At 36.3% G+C, this 20,677-nt stretch overlaps 1 protein-coding gene across 1 annotated transcript; it reads left to right on the top strand.

The window, feature by feature from the left end:
- Positions 1 to 1,306: 1,306 nt before the first annotated feature.
- LOC140152923 (uncharacterized) lies at positions 1,307 to 11,962 on the top strand. Its single transcript, XM_072175462.1, has 2 exons — positions 1,307 to 1,553; positions 6,796 to 11,962. Exons 1-2 carry the CDS (start codon positions 1,511 to 1,513, stop codon positions 7,485 to 7,487), a joined length of 735 nt encoding a protein of 244 aa, XP_072031563.1. The 5' UTR covers positions 1,307 to 1,510; the 3' UTR covers positions 7,488 to 11,962.
- Positions 11,963 to 20,677: the final 8,715 nt, after the last annotated feature.

Genomic DNA, 20,677 nt, shown 5'->3' with positions numbered 1-20,677 from the left:
TTGAGAGCAGCTGACGGAGATCCCAATATAATTATATGGAGGAGTTCGCTAAGGCTGTCCAGTGTCACCATAGCTCTTCACAATGTGCGTTGACATAATTAACGAGACTGCGGACAATTAAACTAGTAACATGTACTGGTATGGTATACATATAATTAAATGAAGATAACAGACACTTGGATTTAAACATCGGTGTCAAATACATCAGATTTAGTGGTGTGGTAAAAAAGGCTTTAAACAGCACAGTTTGCTTGGATGTATATGCAAAATAAACCCGTCATGAAAATTACTGTTACTTCAATTAAGATGAGCCATTATTAGTAGCAACGTGACTTGGTTTATATCATCATGCTATGATATGCCGGGTATGCAAAATAACATCAAGAGAATTAATGATTACTATATTGCCCTTGTATTAATCATGTTAGAGTACTTTTGTGCAGTCTTATCGTCCTTCCTCTCAAAAAGCTTCAAATAGAGATCAAAGGAAATAGGCTCACCTTGGATAAATACGAACTGTTCCTATACAGGTGCCTGGCATGCTTAAGCAAATAGTTTTTAGCCTATATATGATATAATATATACTAAGTAGCTGTAAGTGGTAAGTAGGTACTTTCTTCTCGCATCACGAAAGCGCCGTTCACTTATTAAAACTGTTTCTCTCAAAGCATAAACTCCTAGATTGTCGATGTTAAAATCCATTGTTTTATACATGTTATAAGCGAATGCGAAATTCTACTTGGGCTATTAATTCATACTCTTAAATAGGTCTATTGAACATGAAGCCAAGTCGAAAAGCTACCCATATTCTATATTTTATACTATTCCTTTCAATCTAGTTAATTAAGTTACCTATCTAACTGTTTCGTTTGTGTTCAGGTACACAAATAATTGTTATTAACAATGGTAATGTTAACAATTCAATTAAAATGCAGGGGTAAATCTAGGAAATAAATAAATCAAGTTATTTATTTATTATTAATTCAATCAATTACAAATTAATTAATGGTCAATATTGTAATTTCCATCCACGCATACAATTTTAACTGGAATATACATGGTTTCCTGTGGTAGTGATAAATATCTAAAAAATTGCAAAAACTTAACTCCAATACACCTAAATATAAGGATTTCCAGTAATGAATACAACAGACACTTAACATGCTTTGATAAAGACATTTCCTTTTCGCGATGGGGGTTTACTGAACTAAACATATTGAAGCAAGTTTAATTATATCCTCGTGTCACACACGAACCTCACGGTCTTTGCCCAGAAACTAGACATTTCAAAATTTATTTCAGGATGGACATAATTTTCTACCGGTAGTAATCAATACCACTTACTCACTATTAGAAAACATGTAATACGCCCCTGTCACAAAGCTTGGAACGTCCCGTGTACGTAACCTGCATGTTTATCTTCGTGTCATAGGAACTTTATTGTATAGTGTACAGGTTTTTGACCGGTTTTGTTCTTAGCAGTGCTGAAAGCAGGGTATTTAAATACAACATGATCACCAGGAAAATATTGCTATTGTTGCAGCTGCTTTTAGGTAAGTTTCATATGCATTTAATAGTTATTTTCATTCATAAAAAGTATAACTTCTGCAAATTCCATATGCCTGTCGGGTTTGTCATTGATACGTATACTTGTTACCGGGACTTGTTAGTTTGTATTTCAGGAAAGCCATAAAACACGTGACTCTATTCCAACGACTTTTAAAATGGTACATGTAATATTAACAACAACAAAAAATAATAGAAAATTGACAAATGTAGGATTTCAAAATAGGATATGTAATTACAAGTTGTGACTTTATCGCTGCGGCAAGCCCGTTCCAAAATTAAGCAGCGTATTTACCCCAGATATTTTATTACGGTTTACGCCCGTCTTAAGATACCAATCCCTAGCCATTTTAATCTTGAATAAAAATTACCGCATATATGACGTCTGAGACCCAAACCTGTAAATGTGATAAGTTCTTAGGGTAATGAAGAGATGGAACTGGAATGTATTTTTATATGCAACTAAAAACTCTTACATGCACCATACATTGCTTTACCATTTTAATAGTACATATAGGAGCCATCTATATATCACAAAGTACAGTTTTAGGAAAGACAGGAAGTTTTGAAGGTCAAAAACAATGACTGTAATAGTAAAACAAGTATAGTTACACATGTGTGTATGTATAATAAGGCCTACATGCACGACATTATGGCTATGATCCAAGTTCAATTGAAAACGAGTATATTGCCGTTATTTTAGCTCATTGACAGAAGGGACTTTTTATTTTTTTGCATTTTGCTTACCCCGTCGCAGTTACCATTTTCGCAGTGATATAACTCATTAAAAATGTTTGTCCGGTTAAAAGGGTTATAAATTAAATAAAATCTTAATACTTGTGTTCTAGGCCTACACATAGTAAATGTTCACACAAGGGTTTACATTCGGACATGCGCGCACACACAAGCAACTAAATGAAACTCCAGAGTATTTATAGCACCCTATCCCTGGTATACCACCTTAATAAGTTACCTTAACATTACTAAGGTAAAGAAAAAACAAGTTTCCTGAGCCAGTCAAAATTGGTTATTAGGCCTATTATAATATAATTCACTTTGAGCTGTTTTCTGATTTTCTGATGTCCCCACCCTATTTCATGGCCCACATAAAAGCAAATTCTATGTCTCTTATAGATATTCAAAAAGCCGTCCACATGTTTTCCAGTGAGTTCTTATTTTGCTTGTACAAATTAAGAATTATATTAATAATAACAAAAAACTGTTTGTCTCATCCTTGTATTAACTTAATTTTAAGCAACATCTTGCTTGCAGATTTTTTTTAAACTGAAAAATTACTATTGAACAATAGGTTGATGTTTTGAAATATGTTAAGGGAATCTATAAGATCACGGGGAATACTACTTGATCCTTTGCAAAATAATATTGTACGCGTGCTAGATGCGTATATTGTTTACAGCTGAACCACATGACAAAGCTTCAATTAAATCGAATTAAGATCTAATAATCAGGAAACTTAGACGGATGGGTGTGAGTATTAGGTGTAATGAAATTTGTCTTGTGACCCCATATTATTTTGAAGACATGTCTCTATGATCACATAAACATTTTACCTTTGTCTTTCAAACAACACATGCAAAAATTATATCGCACACTTGATTACGTAACAGCATTAGCATAAAAACAATGGTCTATGTAAAACAGTCACTGGCTGAAAATTAGTCGATTTATAAGGGAAAAAAGATGCTGAAATGAGGTATTGTTGTATTTTAGCCTAGAACACAAGTATTAAGATTTTATTAATTTATAACACTTTTATCCGTGACCACGGGATCCAAACGCGCACTACAAACCGGACAAACATTTTTTATGAGTTATATTGTCACGGAGGTATAAGTGCGTTAGTGTTATAGACCTGACGGGGAAGTCCTCTTTTGGTCTATACGCTAGCGCTCTCGCCTCTTAAACCCAGGGTCGTGGGTTCGAGTCCCGGCAGGACCGGAAGTGGCTCGAGGAGGCGCAGGATATTTCCGTGAGGGGTTTGTGAAAAAATGGTGGCAGCGGTGGTCCCTGGTGTTTCTTAACACCAGGGGGATCACCCATCGGAATCGGAAAGGGTTAGGGGTTCACAAAAATGGATGGCCGAGTATGCCTTGTATCAAGGACGACCAGTCTGGCCGAGTATGCCTTGTATCAAGGACGACCAGTTTAAACAGAGGAAGTAAGGCGCGAGGACGCGCCTTACGAGGAGGGGAGCATGTCACGGAGGTATAAGTGCGTTAGTGTTATAGACCTGACGGGGAAGTCCTCTTTTGGTCTATACGCTAGCGCTCTCGCCTCTTAAACCCAGGGTCGTGGGTTCGAGTCCCGGCAGGACCGGAAGTGGCTCGAGGAGGCGCAGGATATTTCCGTGAGGGGTTTGTGAAAAAATGGTGGCAGCGGTGGTCCCTGGTGTTTCTTAACACCAGGGGGATCACCCATCGGAATCGGAAAGGGTTAGGGGTTCACAAAAATGGATGGCCGAGTATGCCTTGTATCAAGGACGACCAGTCTGGCCGAGTATGCCTTGTATCAAGGACGACCAGTTTAAACAGAGGAAGTAAGGCGCGAGGACGCGCCTTACGAGGAGGGGGAGCATGTCACGGAGGTATAAGTGCGTTAGTGTTATAGACCTGACGGGGAAGTCCTCTTTTGGTCTATACGCTAGCGCTCTCGCCTCTTAAACCCAGGGTCGTGGGTTCGAGTCCCGGCAGGACCGGAAGTGGCTCGAGGAGGCGCAGGATATTTCCGTGAGGGGTTTGTGACAATATCACTGCGATGATGGTAACTGCGACGGGGTAAGCAAAATGCAAAAATATAGAAAGCCCCTTCTGTCAATGAGCTAAAATGACGGCAATATACTCGTTTTCAAGACAACTTTCATTACTTACTGGCCGCCCCTCGTATATCTAATATTTTTTCTCACTTATTTTCTTAAAGTAAGTGGAAATCATGATTAAGATGTTAATAAGTGAACGGAACTAAATATACTATCATCGTATTGTTGTGAAAATTAAAGAGTCAGCATTTTTTTCATAGCTAGTCAATACAAAATAAAATGACAGGAAATAGTTGTATTTCCACTCTAAAATTCGGAAGTATAAGTAATGTAAACGGGGTTTCCCCTCCTTATCAAATTAGCCTTCCAATTACAAGCCAAACTAGAAACACCACTAATCAACAGAGACGGCATTTGTTGCAGGCCTGGATGTAAAGTAGACCTGTTTATCATATTATTACAAACAGGCATTGACAATATTACTGTTACATAATGCACGAGCTACAAAGACAACTTCCAAAATACTAGTACACAAAATGATATAAGAGATCAACTAATGTTTCACCAAAATATACTACACGCTTAGAAATACGGATAATATTCTGCAGGGTAACACAGTTGTTTTAAAATATGGAGTAGTTTGTAACTAAAAATTGAACCAAACATCGATTTTGTCAAAAATGTTATTATACATGCATCTGTGTAATTTTGAAGGTTAAACAGTTAAAAAGTGTAAAAAGTTCGGTAGTCCATACTGTATTACCAACAATTGCGTAAGCCGATATTTTACCCAGACACTGCAGTTTCTGGGCATACCGAAATCCAAGGAACTTAAAATTCCAAACTCCTGATAATATGTGACGTGTCATGTCAAAAGGAGACACTTTGGGACAGGTTATCAATTTTGAGGTTTTTACATATCATAATAGAGATATTTTGCTCCACAACGCCGTTTTCCCCAAGGAAATCGGACATTCCTATAGCGAAGATATTGAGTTCGTAAGTTTTGGTATCATAAAATTGGAAATTGAGATATCGGCCTTTAAAAATATTATTTACAATGTTGAGAGTAGGAATTACCTTGAAAAATGTCTCAAAAAATACAAGATGCCAGGTATATTCTGGTCTGAAACTATCAGACAATATTTTAAACATTAATAACATCACAAATTCGCAACAAACCCAAATTGTGAAAAAATCACCCCGGACAGATTTTTGGCTATTTCTCCATTGACGTTCCTGCCCAAAAGTGTCTCCTTTTGACATGACACGTCACATATATATTACCGTTCAAGAACAATCGTTGTTTATCAAAGAAACTACAGCGTGTCCCAAAAGTAACTTAACATTGTGAATTTGTCATATCTCAAATATTACCTACTTCATACCAAACCGGAGAACATATTCACATAGATTGATCTTTTAGAATTATTCTGATACCAAAAAACAGCATTATTGATGACCCCTTGACCTTTTTGTGCGACTGTACACATGTGTGTATCAAACCCACAAAAGCAAGTTCATATGTTCTTTGTTCAAGCACATGAATGATGTGCTTCCCTGAACAATAGAGTTGGTTCACTCACTGCACACGCTACATTTAGGTAAGAACATTCATGGAGTACATGGCATAGCGTGACTGCTGTTTTAGATTAGAATTAGGATATATTGACAATATTAAATTTTACTTTAAAACAAAGTGAAGATAAATTTCCTATAGATCAACGGATTCAGATGGTATGGTTCGTTGCCGAGACAACGTCGGACAAACTCACTCAAGCAAAGCTTAAGGAACATTTTAATGTAAATTATGCACCCAGCAGAAATACAATCAAGCAGCTAGTGCAGAAATTCCTATCAACTGGATCTGTTCATGATCTATCTCGGGCAGGACGTGGAAGAACAGGAAGATCGGCTACAAACATCGATGTCATACGAAGAGCGGTGGCGAAAAGCCCAAGGCGATCCGTATGTCGACTTTTAATGGAGAACAACGTACCGCATACAACTGTTCATCGAATCCTCAGAAAAGATCTTAAGCAGTTACCATATAAAATCCAGATAAAAAAGAAATGAAGATTACGCATTGAAAACCAAAAAAACAAACAAACAATAAACAAACACAGCAAAATTAAACAAAACAGATTTTAAAACGATAACACGTTATATCGTGTTATCACGTCTCAAATGACGAGACTTATTTTGCGATTATAAAAGTGGGTTTTACGGTACGGTAGATATCCGTTAATATCATGCCAAAGGGTCATGACCACATAGGCATGTTTGGTATCATAACATTTCTAAAAGAATTATCTACATACTGTGCAATTTTTGTAACAACACTATTAACCCAACGCAAGTTATGGCAAATTCACAATGTTAAGTTACTTTTGGGACACCCGGTATCTTTTTAAATATTATTTTAATATATTGTTTTCCTTTTTTCTTCACAGTATTAGTAGCTGCTCAGAATGACCTGGAAGGTTCAGGAGGGGCTCTTCAACAGCCATCCGATCAAGAAGGTAGTGGTGCACAAATCATAGAACTAAAAACATCATATGGCTCATCATTTGACACGTACATAGACTCTGAAGGCTCAGAATTTGTACCGTCAATTGAAGAAGCACTATTAAGCTCAGATTCCTGGGTAGTGGAAAATAATAACATTGACAATGATATCATTTTTGTGGAGGAAGAACCAAATGATGTTACAGGAGGAGCTGAAGTCATCTCTGGAGTTGAAGATGGGGACATCCCTGGAGATGATGAAGATTACGTAGCAGAGATTTCAGGAAATAACCCACTGGAGGCGGCAGAGGAGGAAACAAATGTTCTTGCAGGTTTAGAGCTGGGGAATGCCAGAACGATTGATACTGCCACGACAGTGTCTGGAATTATTGGGAATGAAGTAGAAGTAGTGAAAGATAAACCCGTTGATTCTAGTGTCCATATTGACGGAAATGCCCTTGGCAACACCGGCGACGGGGAAACGGTAGGGAATCCGGTATTGAATAAATATAATGGGTTATCAGCGGTTTTACTATTGGTTGCTGCAGTTGGAATTGTCGGAGTTTTGAGTTTTGCTGGACTTGTCATTTCAAAACTTGTTTCAAAAGTCAGACATAAGGGTTTAGACGTGCCTTGAAACTAGACATTTTAATTCTAGGACTTTATTCTAACCAAATTGACTAAGTCTGGATGGTTGATAATACATGTATTATTTTTTATAACCAACCACGCCTTGGTTAAATGTGATTCATTCTGAGCTCTATTTTTGTCAATATACCGCATATACAGGGTGTCACAATAAAGAACAATGCCAATGGCCAATGGCTATTATATTCTGAACTGTATTTATCCTTCTAGAAAACGATTTGGGCTATCATGGAAAGATATCTTCTAATCTTATGTGCCTCAGCATCATCTATTATATAGTCAATCACGTTAGTGGCCTGCGTGGTGTTTTTTAATTCTCCTTACAGCCTCTTTTCTCTTTTCTTTTTTTAACATGGTAAAAAGCGGTCCTTTTAATCATTTATTAAATGTAACATACTAAAATAACTCTTCTTGAGCATCGCTCGAATTTGTTACTAAAATTACAGAATTTTACGTTTTATGGAAAAAGACGTTAAAATGAACAAAGAAGACTTCTCCAAAGCCCACTTGGCCATTGTGCATACTCTGGCTATTACAGTTTACATAACACTCTGCTTTGTATTAATTTGTGTACAATTGATGGATTTTCACCTCTGATCTTACTCCCTCTGTTTAAAAACTAGTAGCCAGAGTACGACTATTATGTAAAATGTAATAGTCAGTATGCAAATGGGTAAGTGGACTACGGAGAAGTATACTTGTTATAAACATGTATAATTTCGAGTCCAACTGAATGGGTTTAAACGAAGCCATAGAAGGGACATAGTGAAAATATTTTTATGTGATCAGTAACAAACATTTTTTGCTGATCACAAAAAAAAAGATATTTTTACTATGTCCCTTCTGTGGCTTCGTTAGTTTATCATGATTAACAACATATATTATATTTAAACTGAGATCATACATGGATGAATTATTCCGTTGAACACAAATGAAAATAATAAGACGAAGACGGTTTGTCACAAACAGGCAAACGAAATGCCTAAACAATACTAGTACGTCCGAAACAGAAGAAATCAATGGAAATAACTCATTTACATAGTTGTGACATTTTACCAAAGTAGTATGTGGAATTAACGCATTTATAAAAGAGTATGGCCAGGGTTAATTATGCTTTGCCAAGTACAATTACAGTTAGGCTAATGTATTCTAACTATACACTATAACTGTAATTGTAATTAAAAATATCGTAACTGACCCCAACCTACTAAGCTAAATAGAAGCACCTTTATAATTGTTTATTGGGATACTCTGTATATTCAAAGTATGCTTTGGTATATTCAAATAATTAGAATATTATTAGAGCATAATTTAAGAATGAAATGTTGAGTAAATATTTTATACTTTTGTACTTAATTTGTTCATGAATTTCCATCGTTTATATGTCAGTAAGTAGAATGTTATCACAAAGAATGAAGATTATGAAGTACAGTAACTTGTAATAAAGTCATAGAGTTTTCAATAATCAATAATGAATACATTTATAAAAAAATCCCTATTTATTTTCTTTGCCTTTTTCCCATTCTTATAATGAACATGGCCAATTAGGGCCATTTTAATTGTACAGATATTTAGACGACAACATATACATAATAGACCACATTGTATATGAGATAACCCAATGTAAATTAAAGTACAGATATCATAATTATTTTAATGAAGTTAACTACCGGTACCATTTCTCCCGTCCATTCTGCATAGGGATTCGAACCCACGACCTTCCGATCTCTAGACGGACGTTCTATCCATAAGGCTAACAGCTCCCACTGATAAACGGTGGTTAAGACTGGGTCTAATGTGAGCAGCATAAACTGTTCTTTCTTTCTTATTAATCTTATTCAGTTTCCTCTTATAGCGTTCCCCATTGTGTTTATTCGTTCTTGTGCATGCAGGATGTGTAGGACTTTACTTGTTTTATGCTGGGGAAACGATTAAGCATCAGTAATGATCTCCTGTACTTGTGTACTTGCGTAATATTTGTTTGTGTGTATTGTATACCCCGACTGCTCACATTAGACCCAGTTTTAACCACCGTTTATCAGTGGGAGTTGGTAGCCTAATGGATAGAATGTCCACCTAGAGATCGGAAGGTCGTGGGTTCGAATCCCATGTCGGCACAATCTCTTGCATTTTTTTTCCTCAAGTTGGGTTGTGTGCCGGTCGGATTTGTCTTTATTTGTTGTCTTGTTTAATTGTAACAGTTTGGGTTGGTAAACTGTTCTTTCTTTCTTCTTCATAAAGAATGTGAAGCATCGATCAAATGCAGGCTTAAGACTGTATAAATTTGTATAAACTCTCTTCATCCTCAGGTTTGCATCAATTTGTAAAAAATGTGTGCTTAAGGTCATCAACTATTTTAAACTGTTGCGATTTGGTAGTTCACATCATCTTTCAAATGGTAGTTCACATCACCAATTTTATTTAGCCAATATGTTCACATCATCTTTCTTAAGCACGGTGGTCCAATGGTTAGGGCGCGAGCTTCATAATCGAAAGGTTGTGGGTTCGAGCCTCACCACGGCCAGTGTGTTGCATCCTTGGGCAAGACGGCTCAATTCCCAATTGCTTCACTCCACCCAGGTGTAAAATGGGGGAGCTGCTGGGGGTAATCACAATCTAAGTCAGCTGAGAGAACCTGGACTTGTGGAAGCGGAAATGATTCTGATATATCCTAATGGCAGCGGAATAATTGTTGAAGTGTGCTGGTACTTAGGTGTAGCGCACGTTAAATCACCGACATTTATTTAGTGAGGTTTGGCAAAATTTGCATTGATCATTTCATAGCGAGTGTATAGAAGAATTCAAATATCACAGATATAATTTTGCAGGTCTTTTGGTTCTTGAATTATATTGTAACGAGTGCTGAAATAACAACAACACTTTTCTTTTGTAAAACGTACATAACTCATTAACAACAATAAATCAAGCAAGTTTTCAAAGTATATGATCTGTAGAATGAACTTTTCCAAAACAGCAAAGTGTTATTTTTCAATAATATATTGATTTAGATAATGAAAAGAACATATAATACAGATTATTGTTTTGCTTTCCCCTGTTACAAAGATGTCAAAAGAAATGTTCCATTAATTCTCCTTGCATGTAATAAAATAGTGCAAGTCACCCAATGATGCAAATATTTTTCAAATGCTTGCATAAAAGTTGACCAAAAGTTTATAGAACACTCTATTAAACGATATGAATTATGATGAGGCAACAACTTGAGATATATTATGCCACAAGTAGACATGTCATCCTTCCGAAAGGGGGCACCCTCCAAATGGTGCGTAAATGTTTCCCCATCGAGGGGTGAGTGCGTGCGTGTATAAAGATTGATATCGGCTTTTCATGACTCAATATACTAAAAGGTTTAAAGTGGTCGCTAATCACTAACGAAAGAGAGATGGGCACTCCGTTCTGTAAAAAATGCAGGTTCGATTCCTTTACCTTTTTTTAAATCCAATTTTTATAGCATCATTGAAATTTTCCTAGGGTACAGTATACGAATAAGGGAAACCAAATTTAACACAAAGTTTTAAAAGATGACTTGAACAAAACGGAAGCTTTAAAACAATTGATCATCAACAATCACGACTTTATCTTTACACTAAGAAGAATTAAATGAATATAAACAATTCTCACGGTGTATTTCAGAAAGCGTTTAAATGTCGGGCTATGTAATAGGTATAACGTTTTAATAACATTCAAAAACTTAACATGCTACAAAATGTTCTGACATAATGTTATTCAAGTGTTAACAACGTACATTATATTATGTACAAATGTTTGCAAAAATATTTTATAATAACATTTGAACAGCAGTATAGTATTTTTCATATAAAACTTTTTGAAATGTTTCCATAACCTTTACACAATGTTTATATAACCCGTCATTTAAATGTTATTAAAGCATTTTGACCAAAACAAAAATCTGTTTATAACGTTTTAAAAACATTTTTGTGTTTGCTGGGACCCTAGCCATGCTAACATTAGACATGGACCAAAAACAGAACCACACAAAGATGAATATAAAGTGACCAAAAGCCTTCAATGTTAATGATATCTTAAGTTTTTAATTGGTGCTTTTGTTTTCGATTGGAGCAGAACATGTACTAAAATAAATATACAAATATTTCGCCATAAATTGATAGGAATTCAGCTATAAACATAAAGAGAGGTGGGCGCTTCGTATTTTTGATCAATACACAAAGAAAAGTTTTGCAGAAAACTGTGTGTAAAATTTACCTGATTGTTAAGAAGTGTTAATTTAACAAAGGATTGTGTACATATTTTTGTGTATCCAAAAATAAACCGATACATGTAATTGGTGTAAATATCACAATGTATTTTTATCTTTATTGTTATATCAATGAAATCGTAGTTCGTATGTGCTGGTCACTAATCGTTAATGGGTGAGTGTAATAAAACATTGCTTCCTAATTATTAGAAACAAGGCGGCTTTCTGAATATTCTTTGTGTGTGTTTAATGTTCATTGTGTGATGTTTTTATCAATTATTAGTCCAAAATAGGTTTGTTTCAGGAAAAAATGGAACAGAAGGCAAAGCCGTAGGCAGTGTTCTTAATTTTAGGAGTATGCGAAATTAAAGGTGTATTAAATTGCATTTGCTGGCTTTCTTTGGCCGCGAAAATTCCCATCGAATACCTAAAAATAATAATAATGCTTTTGTTTGAAGGTGGTCGGACAATTTATTTTTTCACAAGGCGTTTTTTACCAGCTTTCTACTTCACCATGTTCACAGGGTCAAAGAGGCCTGCCACCAAAGTAGACCAAATACATTCTTGAATGGTAATTATCCTAATTAAGTTATAGGATTGTAAAACACGATTATTACACGAGTGACTTAATTCATACATCCCCATCGTAATTACTGTTGTAATTCATTAATAGCCACGTTGTTCATTAGAGGACTGCTTTATCGTCAGCCTGCTACGCTCATTGCCTAAGTTCCTTTTTGTAATTTTGAGAACAAAGAACAAAATGTGGTTCAAGCATGCATCAGTTACGTAATCATCCTAATTATTTCGGACTATTCCCTTTTATTAGTATCATTATTATTTGTTCTTGTGCAAAGATTGGTGAATAAATATGTTTAAATGCATGCTTGAACCATATTTTGTACTTTGTTCTCAAAATTACAATTAGCGTAGCAGGCTGGCGATATAAACACACAAAAATTAGAAGTGTTACAAAGCTTGAAAAAAAAGTGATTTTATATATGTAAAAAATCTCACATCTTCTCTTCCATGCCGTTCGAATTTCCCACTTTTGTATTTAATTTTAAAATGTTGTAAGGGTATCTTTAGTATGTAAATACCAAAACATGTTAACGGAAACTATGCGAGCAACATATAAAATTCAAATTCCATAAATGCTAGATGGAACCAAATTTGAAAAATGATGAAAAGACACAGAGGAAAGCATTCAATTCGGTGCATCTTTTACATTAATTTTGAAACGTTTTTTGGTAGATTGGATGTCTTCTGATCATTATCAATGTACGGTATATCAACAAGCGGAAGGGAATACAAATGTCCTTAGATTTCCCGAGGAAGAAGGTAGCAAAGGAATAGGAAACGATAAAATCACGGGAAAACTGTTTTTGGTCGACATTCATGTCGAAAAAGTCAGATTTATTAATTAGGCCGAGCTTGGTAATAGCCATGACATGTAAGCACAGATACGCATGTTGTTGGTCACGTTATTAATCATTTTCTCAGAAGTTCATGAAAAGCTATCATCGTGCAAATGTGGCGCTCTGGATATGAGCTGAACCAGTTGTAAGAAGTGGTCTTCCTGGTCTTGGTGACAAATTATGGCTATAATAGCTTCGCCTTGATTCGATCCTCTTACTTTCTACTTATCATAAGCACGAAGCGAACCCTACCTCCGGGATCATACAAGCATTTCAAAGAAAAAGAAATATTTGAGGAACTTTCAATTAAACATATGCTGCATATAAACTGTACTGTGTATTGCACAGTATACTGACCGTAGCGAAAGGCATGAAACTGTAACCAACTGTAACAATAATAGTAATTCACCTTATTGAATCATCATAATTCTCTACTATACAGGTCAGTAGTGTTTTTTCTCGCGATATGGGTAAAATGGGCGTAGGCGATGCGGATCGTGCGTGACGTGTTAAAATCTGCATTCTCGAAGTTATTTTTGGATTATAGCCTATTTATTGTACATGAAAAAACCATTCGAATTACAGGTTTGACATTAAGTATGGAAGTTTCGCAAAATTCCACGACTGGTCTGGAAGGGGTCTGCATACGCCGCACGGGCTAAATATTACAGTCATGGACAAAAGTTTTTGTTGTATCAAATGCAGTTTTCAATAATATTAGGAACAGGTTTATGGGTCTGTAGTAGTGCTTATTTGACTTTAATTGAAAGATACAAATGTCAAAAGGAGACACTTTTGGGCAGGATCGTAAATGGAGAAATAGTCAAAAATCTGCCCGGGGTGATTTTTTCACAATTTGGGTTTGTTGCGAATTTGTGATGTTATTACTGTTAAAAATATTGTCTGATAGTGTCAGACCGGAATATAACTGGCGTCTTGTATTTTTTGATGCATTTTTCAAGGTAATTCCTACTCTATTTTAAAGGCCGATATCTCAATTTCCAATTTTATAATTCCATAACTGACGAACTCAATATCTTCGCTTAGGAATGTCCGATTTCATTGGGGAAAGCGGCGTTGTTGAGCAAAATATCTCTATATTTAAGATATGTAAAAACCGCAAAATTGATAACCTGCCCAAAAGTGTCCCCTTTTGACATGACACGTCACAAATGTCCTTTGATGTTTACATCACACAGTTTGTTAATTAAACAAACAATTACCCGAGGAAGTGCATTACAATGGAATGATCACACAATCGAAACACTATTTGACGGTCTCTTTGTATCACAAAATGAGATTAAAGACACTACTAGCAGACTTTATCGTTTAAACAAAAACTTAAACTCTCACTGTGACATGTTCAGATAAGTCTCTTGCTTGAGAAAACACAACTCAATATTTGGTGTGTCCACACCTTGCCAGCTCAAGGTCATGTACTCGACGTGACATTCCCTCGACCAGGTATGCCACGGTTCCTTGTGGAATATCTCGCCAGCAAGCAATGAGGGCGTGTTTAAGTTCCCGAAGGGTGATTAGTTGGTTGTCCATGTTACCTAGCCTGCGGGATACGTACCTCTCGAGATGCAGGCTTCGTGCCGCCATTGCGGCAAGGTCTCAGGAGATATCGGTCTTCCCTGCTTCCCTGGCGGTTGTCTTTCGGGGCCGACTTGACCTTGGTCTAGGTGTAGAAGCTCCGGTCTCTCGACGTATCTTTAAAATTTTAGAAACTGCATCTTACGTAATTCCTAAAGCAGTACTAATATCCTTCTGTTTGTAACCAAGATTACGTAAGTCAATGACGCGGGCGTATAAATCTGCGCTCAACTCGCACCACGTGATCAGAAATATCGTATACAACAGACGGATGCAACAAAGTAAAGCTGGTTTCTTCACACGGTAATGCAAAAGCCAATGTAACCTTATGAATCATATTGCTAAAATAACTGCGAAAAGGACGCCCGATGTTTCATTGGTCAGGCATAAGAAGCCATTGTCCTACATTACGTATTGTGTAATATGGAATGGTACCTAAGACCTTGCCAGACACCCGTGATCCATTTTGCATGGCTGACGGGTCATTGGTGGTAACAAATCTGCACTTAAAAATAGGGCTATGCAAAAAATTAAAAAAATTCCAAACTTTTGTCCATGACTGGAATTGGGGTGTGTAGGGAGATGCTGATGGGAAAACTGTTTTTGGTCGACATTCATGTCGAAAAAGTCAGATTTATTAATTAGGCCACGTTGGTTGGTCACGTTATTAATAATTTTCTCAGAAGTTCATGAAAAGCCATCATCATGCAAATGTGGCGCTCTGGATATGAGCTGAACCAGTTGTAAGAAGTGGTCTTCCTGGTCTTGGTGACAAATTATTCCTATAATAGCTTTGCCTTGATTCCATCCTCTTACTTTCTACTTATCATAAGCACGAAGCGAACCATACCTCCGGGATCATACAAGCATTTCAAAGAAAAAGAAATATTTGAGGAACTTTCAATTAAACATATGCTGCATATATACTGTGTAATGCACAGTATACTGACCGTAGCGAAAGGCATGAAACTGTAACCAACTGTAACGATAATAGTAATTCACCTTATTGAATCATCATAATTCTCTACTATACAGGTCAGTAGTGTTTTCTCGCGATATGGGTAAAATGGGCGTAGGCGATGCGGATCGTGCGTGACGTGTTAAAACCTGCATTCTCGAAGTTGTTTTTGGATTATAGCCTATTTATTGTACATGAAAAAAGCCATTCGAATTACAGGTTTGACATTAAGTATGGAAGTTTCGCAAAATTCCACGACTGGTCTGGAAGGGGTCTGCATAAGCCGCACGGGCTAAATATTACAGTCATGGACAAAAGTTTGGAATATTTTTATTTTTGTATCAAATGCAGTTTTCAATAATATTAGGAACAGTTTTATTGGTTTGTAGTAGTGCTCATTTGACTTTAATTGAAAGATACAAATGTCAAAAGGAGACACTTTTGGGCAGGATCGTAAATGGAGAAATAGTCAAAAATCTGCCCGGGGTGATTTTTTCACAATTTGGGTTTGTTGCGAATTTGTGATGTTATTACTGTTAAAAATATTGTCTGATAGTGTCAGACCGGAATATAACTGGCGTCTTGTATTTTTTAATACATTTTTCAAGGTAATTCCTACTCTTGCCAGACACCCGTGATCCATTTTGCATGGCTGACGGGTCATTGGTGGTAACAAATCTGCACTTAAAAATAGGGCTATGCAAAAAAATAAAAATTTCCAAACTTTTGTCCATGACTGTAATTGGGGTGTGTAGGGAGATGATGTAAAGTAATTGTCATAGCATGGTTTTGAGATCACCTTGGGCCTATAATTTTAACAATCATAACAGTCAATATTTGTATACTATTTCAGCATTTTGGGTATAAAATGACAAAATTAAAATTTTGACAGAAATCGTACATTATGGCTTGAAAATAATTATACTCTATACTGTTTACTGCTCATAAGTTTTACATGCTTCCTATCGGAACAACTAATTTGATATGGTTCCTACTTGTAGTTGCTTCATCGAAATATAATTAATACGAATTAGGTCATGGTTTCTTTTAAGGGCAGAGTAATGGGAGAGAACATGGACCTTTTCGAGCTTCATTATTTCTTAATTGTATGTCCAAAGTATATAAAACTATACATTTTTGGAAAGGAAATGAGTCAAGGAATCCCATGGTGACGTCAGATTTGTTCAAAATCTCAAGTTTTTGAAAAATCACCAAAATTCACTTTTTTACCCAACTTTTTTGTGACAACTTAGAAAAAAATCCGTTCGGAGTAAAAAAAAATCAGTTAGCTTTTCATGAAGAAGAGACATGAACTTAGGGAAGCTTTTTTTATTTTTTGAAATTCGTCTCTTTTTCGAAATATTGAAAAAACATGTGAAAAAAGACATTTTGTCACTCTATTAAGCTAAAATTGCATATAATTGTGTATATTTTTGTTTAAAACAAATATTTTGAAAAAATGAAAAACCTTCCCTAGACTTTGATGTACTCTGAAGGATAGTGCAAAAAGTTTACCCTTTGCTTGTATATTTTTCGAGTTATCTTGTCACAAAAATCGCACAATATTGTCAAAAGTGAACTCTGAGAAATCGACGTTTTAGTAAAAAAATGTCAAAATTATGCACAAAACGTCCTTAAATTTTAAAACGGTAAGACTTTCACACTTGTAAAAGCTGTATTTGGTGCATGGTCTAAATATGCATCTTTTTGCACCAATGAATCTATAATCTCTGCTTTCAGTGCGCCAAAATTCAAAATAATTAAAAAATCTAAGTGGCATTTTGACTGCAAATTTTTGTTTTGTTTACACCACATTTGCTGGCGTTAACAACATACCGAATGCGCCTTGACTGCGTTGGACATACGCGCAGAGTTGCGCCGCGTCACGCGACGCGAATCGCGCGCGTAATCACAATATTTCGCATTCGCGCATTTCTGACTCATTATTTCCCGCCAATTTACTAAGCTGTCTTGATCCATGTGACTTTTTAGAGTTGAAAAGAGTGAAATGAATCAAGCAAAAATACGAATAAATATTAGCAAGTTGTATTTTATCAGTTTCAAGTGAAAGAATACATCTTAGTGTTGATAAATATCAAAAAATCTCAAATTCGGTCGTGGACGAATGTGTCTTCCATTACTCTGGCCTTAACATGACTAAGTACACAATGTATTTTGCAGTGCTTTTAAAACATACTATTTACAAGTCACGACTTTCAAAATAACATTATCGAATTTCATTTAGCAAGTTTTTTAGCGGGTTTGCCGACGAACAAGTTTGGAACAGTCAAGCTTTCCTCCGGAGAAGCTTTGACTTCTTCAGTACAAAGTACCTAATAATTAGACATGTAGGCCGCCCCTTGCCTACTGATAGCTCTCTATATAAAGAGCTGTTCACTGAAGACTGCATCTTGTCAACAGAGAAAAGTAAAGAAGTGGTGGCTATGAAGAGAGCCGTTCACTGAAGACTGTCCCTTGTCAACAGAGAACAAGAAGACCTCTGCTATCTGTTGATGTAACCGCAGAGTTTGAAACAAGGTAGTTTGCCCCGTTCCTCTTTGTGTGATTATTAAATAAATAGGCTACCCCTTGCCTATGAGTTCAGTGATCATATAGAATGACGTCAGATGACCATTACCCACTGCCCCATGGCATCAAAGAAAAAGCAGACATCGCCTCTCTGTTGATGCAAATGCAGCGAGTTTGCAAACAAGTAAGTTGCCTCTTACCCTCTTTGTGTGATTTTTAAATAAATAGGTTGCCCTTGCCTATGAGGTCAGTGATCATACAGAATGACGTCAGATGATCATTTGAACGGCTCTTTTCAGAGCCACCTAAACTTTAACATTAGCATATATGCGAAGTCTGCTTGCTTTCTGTTGACAAGGGCAGCGTGTTCAGTTAACGGCTCTTTTAAGAGCCATCAGTAGGCAAGCGGCGACCTAGATGTCTTATATACTTCCATGAACGACCCAATGAAACGTATTGACTGGAAGAAGGTTACCAGAGACACCATCCTGGGTGAGCGGTTTGTGGTGGCAGTCTATAACCGCTTTAGTTCTCTACACGATGAGCTACAAGAACCCAATATTAGCACCACTTATGATACCTTAGTTGCGGCTAATGAGGAAGTTGCACTGGAGATGCTCCCTAAAAAATCAAAGCAGTCCTACAACATTGCTGCATCAGATAAAGTCACTGAGGCAAGAGCTGTCTTAAAGAGTGCATCTATGAAACACCAGAGGATGATTTAAGGAAGCCCCATCATGCACTGTAAAAGTGTTATCACTAGAGTTTCAACTGCCACTTTACTTTTCAAATCCCATTGAACTCTGTGCAAAAGATGTTGTTTTAGAATTGCCCGTGTGTCATTATTACTTGGTCGATTTCAGATCTAAAGTGATGTATGCATGAAGGATAATTCACACCTTCTGTAGATAACATAAAATGTGAAATCGACCAACTTTTTGATGGTGTTTTTATTGTAAATATATCTGTCCAAATTCAAATTTGACCATGCACGTGTGTATGCAGTGGGCGGGCAGTGGTGTCATGTTCACTCACACAGCTGTGCTAACCGCAAGACTTGCTGGGAAGTGCTTAAATCATCCTCTGATGAAACACAATGCTAGATCCACCCGAGCCTCACAAAAGCTCCTCGAATCGGCCAAAGTAACTCTTGATAAAGCCTACACAGAAACTTTGGAGTCCTCTATTCAAAAGAAGACAGAGGAACTTAGGCTCTATAGTCCGAATTTAAAAAAAGGTTCTATAGTCCGAAATTGCAAAAGGGTTCTATAGTCCGAAACGGATACCGTGTCCTTTAGTCCGAATTGGTAAAGAGGTTCTATAGTCCGAATTTTATTTTCATCATTTGTTTCACTGTCAAATCATCATTCATTTGTTCATTCTTGATTTCGTTCGATATTTTTTTCATTAGCTCTTTCTTAAAATCCCTTTCTCATTTTTGTTTGTTCTATATTCAAATTTCTTTCGTTCTATCCTTATTACATTCTTTCTTTCTTCTCCTTGTTCTTTCTGTAATGTTCAGTATTTTGTTCATTATCTTTGTATTCATTGTTCTTTCATTTGAACTTCCTTTTAGTCTTTATTTAGTTGTTTCATTTGTTCTTTCATTTATTTTCTTTCATTGTGTCTTTCCTTCTTTTGTTATATTTTTGTGTGTGTATTTTTTTGTACTTCTTCAGGTTTCTTTATATTTTCGTTCCATTCATTATTTTTCTTTTCGTTTCTGATGGTGTAAAAATATGTCAACATTTTTGGAGCAAATATCGTATTTTTAGGATCTTTGTTTACAGTAAGTTGGGGATATCAGGCCCGTACGCAGGATTTGTTTTTGATGAGGGGGTGCTAAAAGTAGCGTCATCCCGTTTACCATAAACTCTGCTATTATCTAGCTAGAGGGTGCAGTAAATGTTAATGTTATAAAAAAATCGGACTATAGAGCCTTTTTACTGATTTGGACTAAAGAACACGGTATCCGTTTCGGACTATAGAACCCTTTTGCAATTTCGGACTATAGAACCGTTTTTAAAATTCGGACTATAGAGCCTATTTTCATATTCGGACTAGAGAACCGTTTTTAAAATTCGGATTAAAGAACCTCTTTTAATATTCGGATTAGGGAACCTTTTTTAAAATTCTATAGAACCTTCGTAATAAAAAACCGTCGGAATAAAGAACCTCTTTTAAATTTTTTTCGGACTAAAGAACCTCTTTTAAAATTCGGACTAGGGAATGCTATGAACACATGTTCGGACTAGCGAACCTTCGGACTAGCGAACCTTCGGATTATAGAAGCGTCGGATTATAGAGCAGTCCCCAACTTGACAACCTCCATCATGAATATAAACAGGCAGCTTCTTGGGAACTCCTCCGGGAGATAACTGACACCAAATCTGCTCCTGTGGTTAGAGTGAAAGGCAATACATCTGAAGAGCGTCGTGACAACT

The sequence above is a fragment of the Amphiura filiformis genome, chromosome 5, assembly GCF_039555335.1.
Source record: "Amphiura filiformis chromosome 5, Afil_fr2py, whole genome shotgun sequence".
Lineage (NCBI taxonomy): Eukaryota > Metazoa > Echinodermata > Ophiuroidea > Amphilepidida > Amphiuridae > Amphiura > Amphiura filiformis.
The sequence above is the reverse complement of the archived record's forward strand: the minus strand, read 5'-3'. Positions and strand labels throughout refer to the sequence as shown.

Coding starts and splice junctions, on each gene's coding strand:
- LOC140152923 (XM_072175462.1), top strand. CDS start 1,511: ATGATCACCAGGAAAATATTGCTATTGTTGCAGCTGCTTTTAG. Junction 1,554..6,795: donor ATTGTTGCAGCTGCTTTTAG/GTAAGTTTCATA, acceptor TTTTCTTCACAG/TATTAGTAGCTGCTCAGAAT.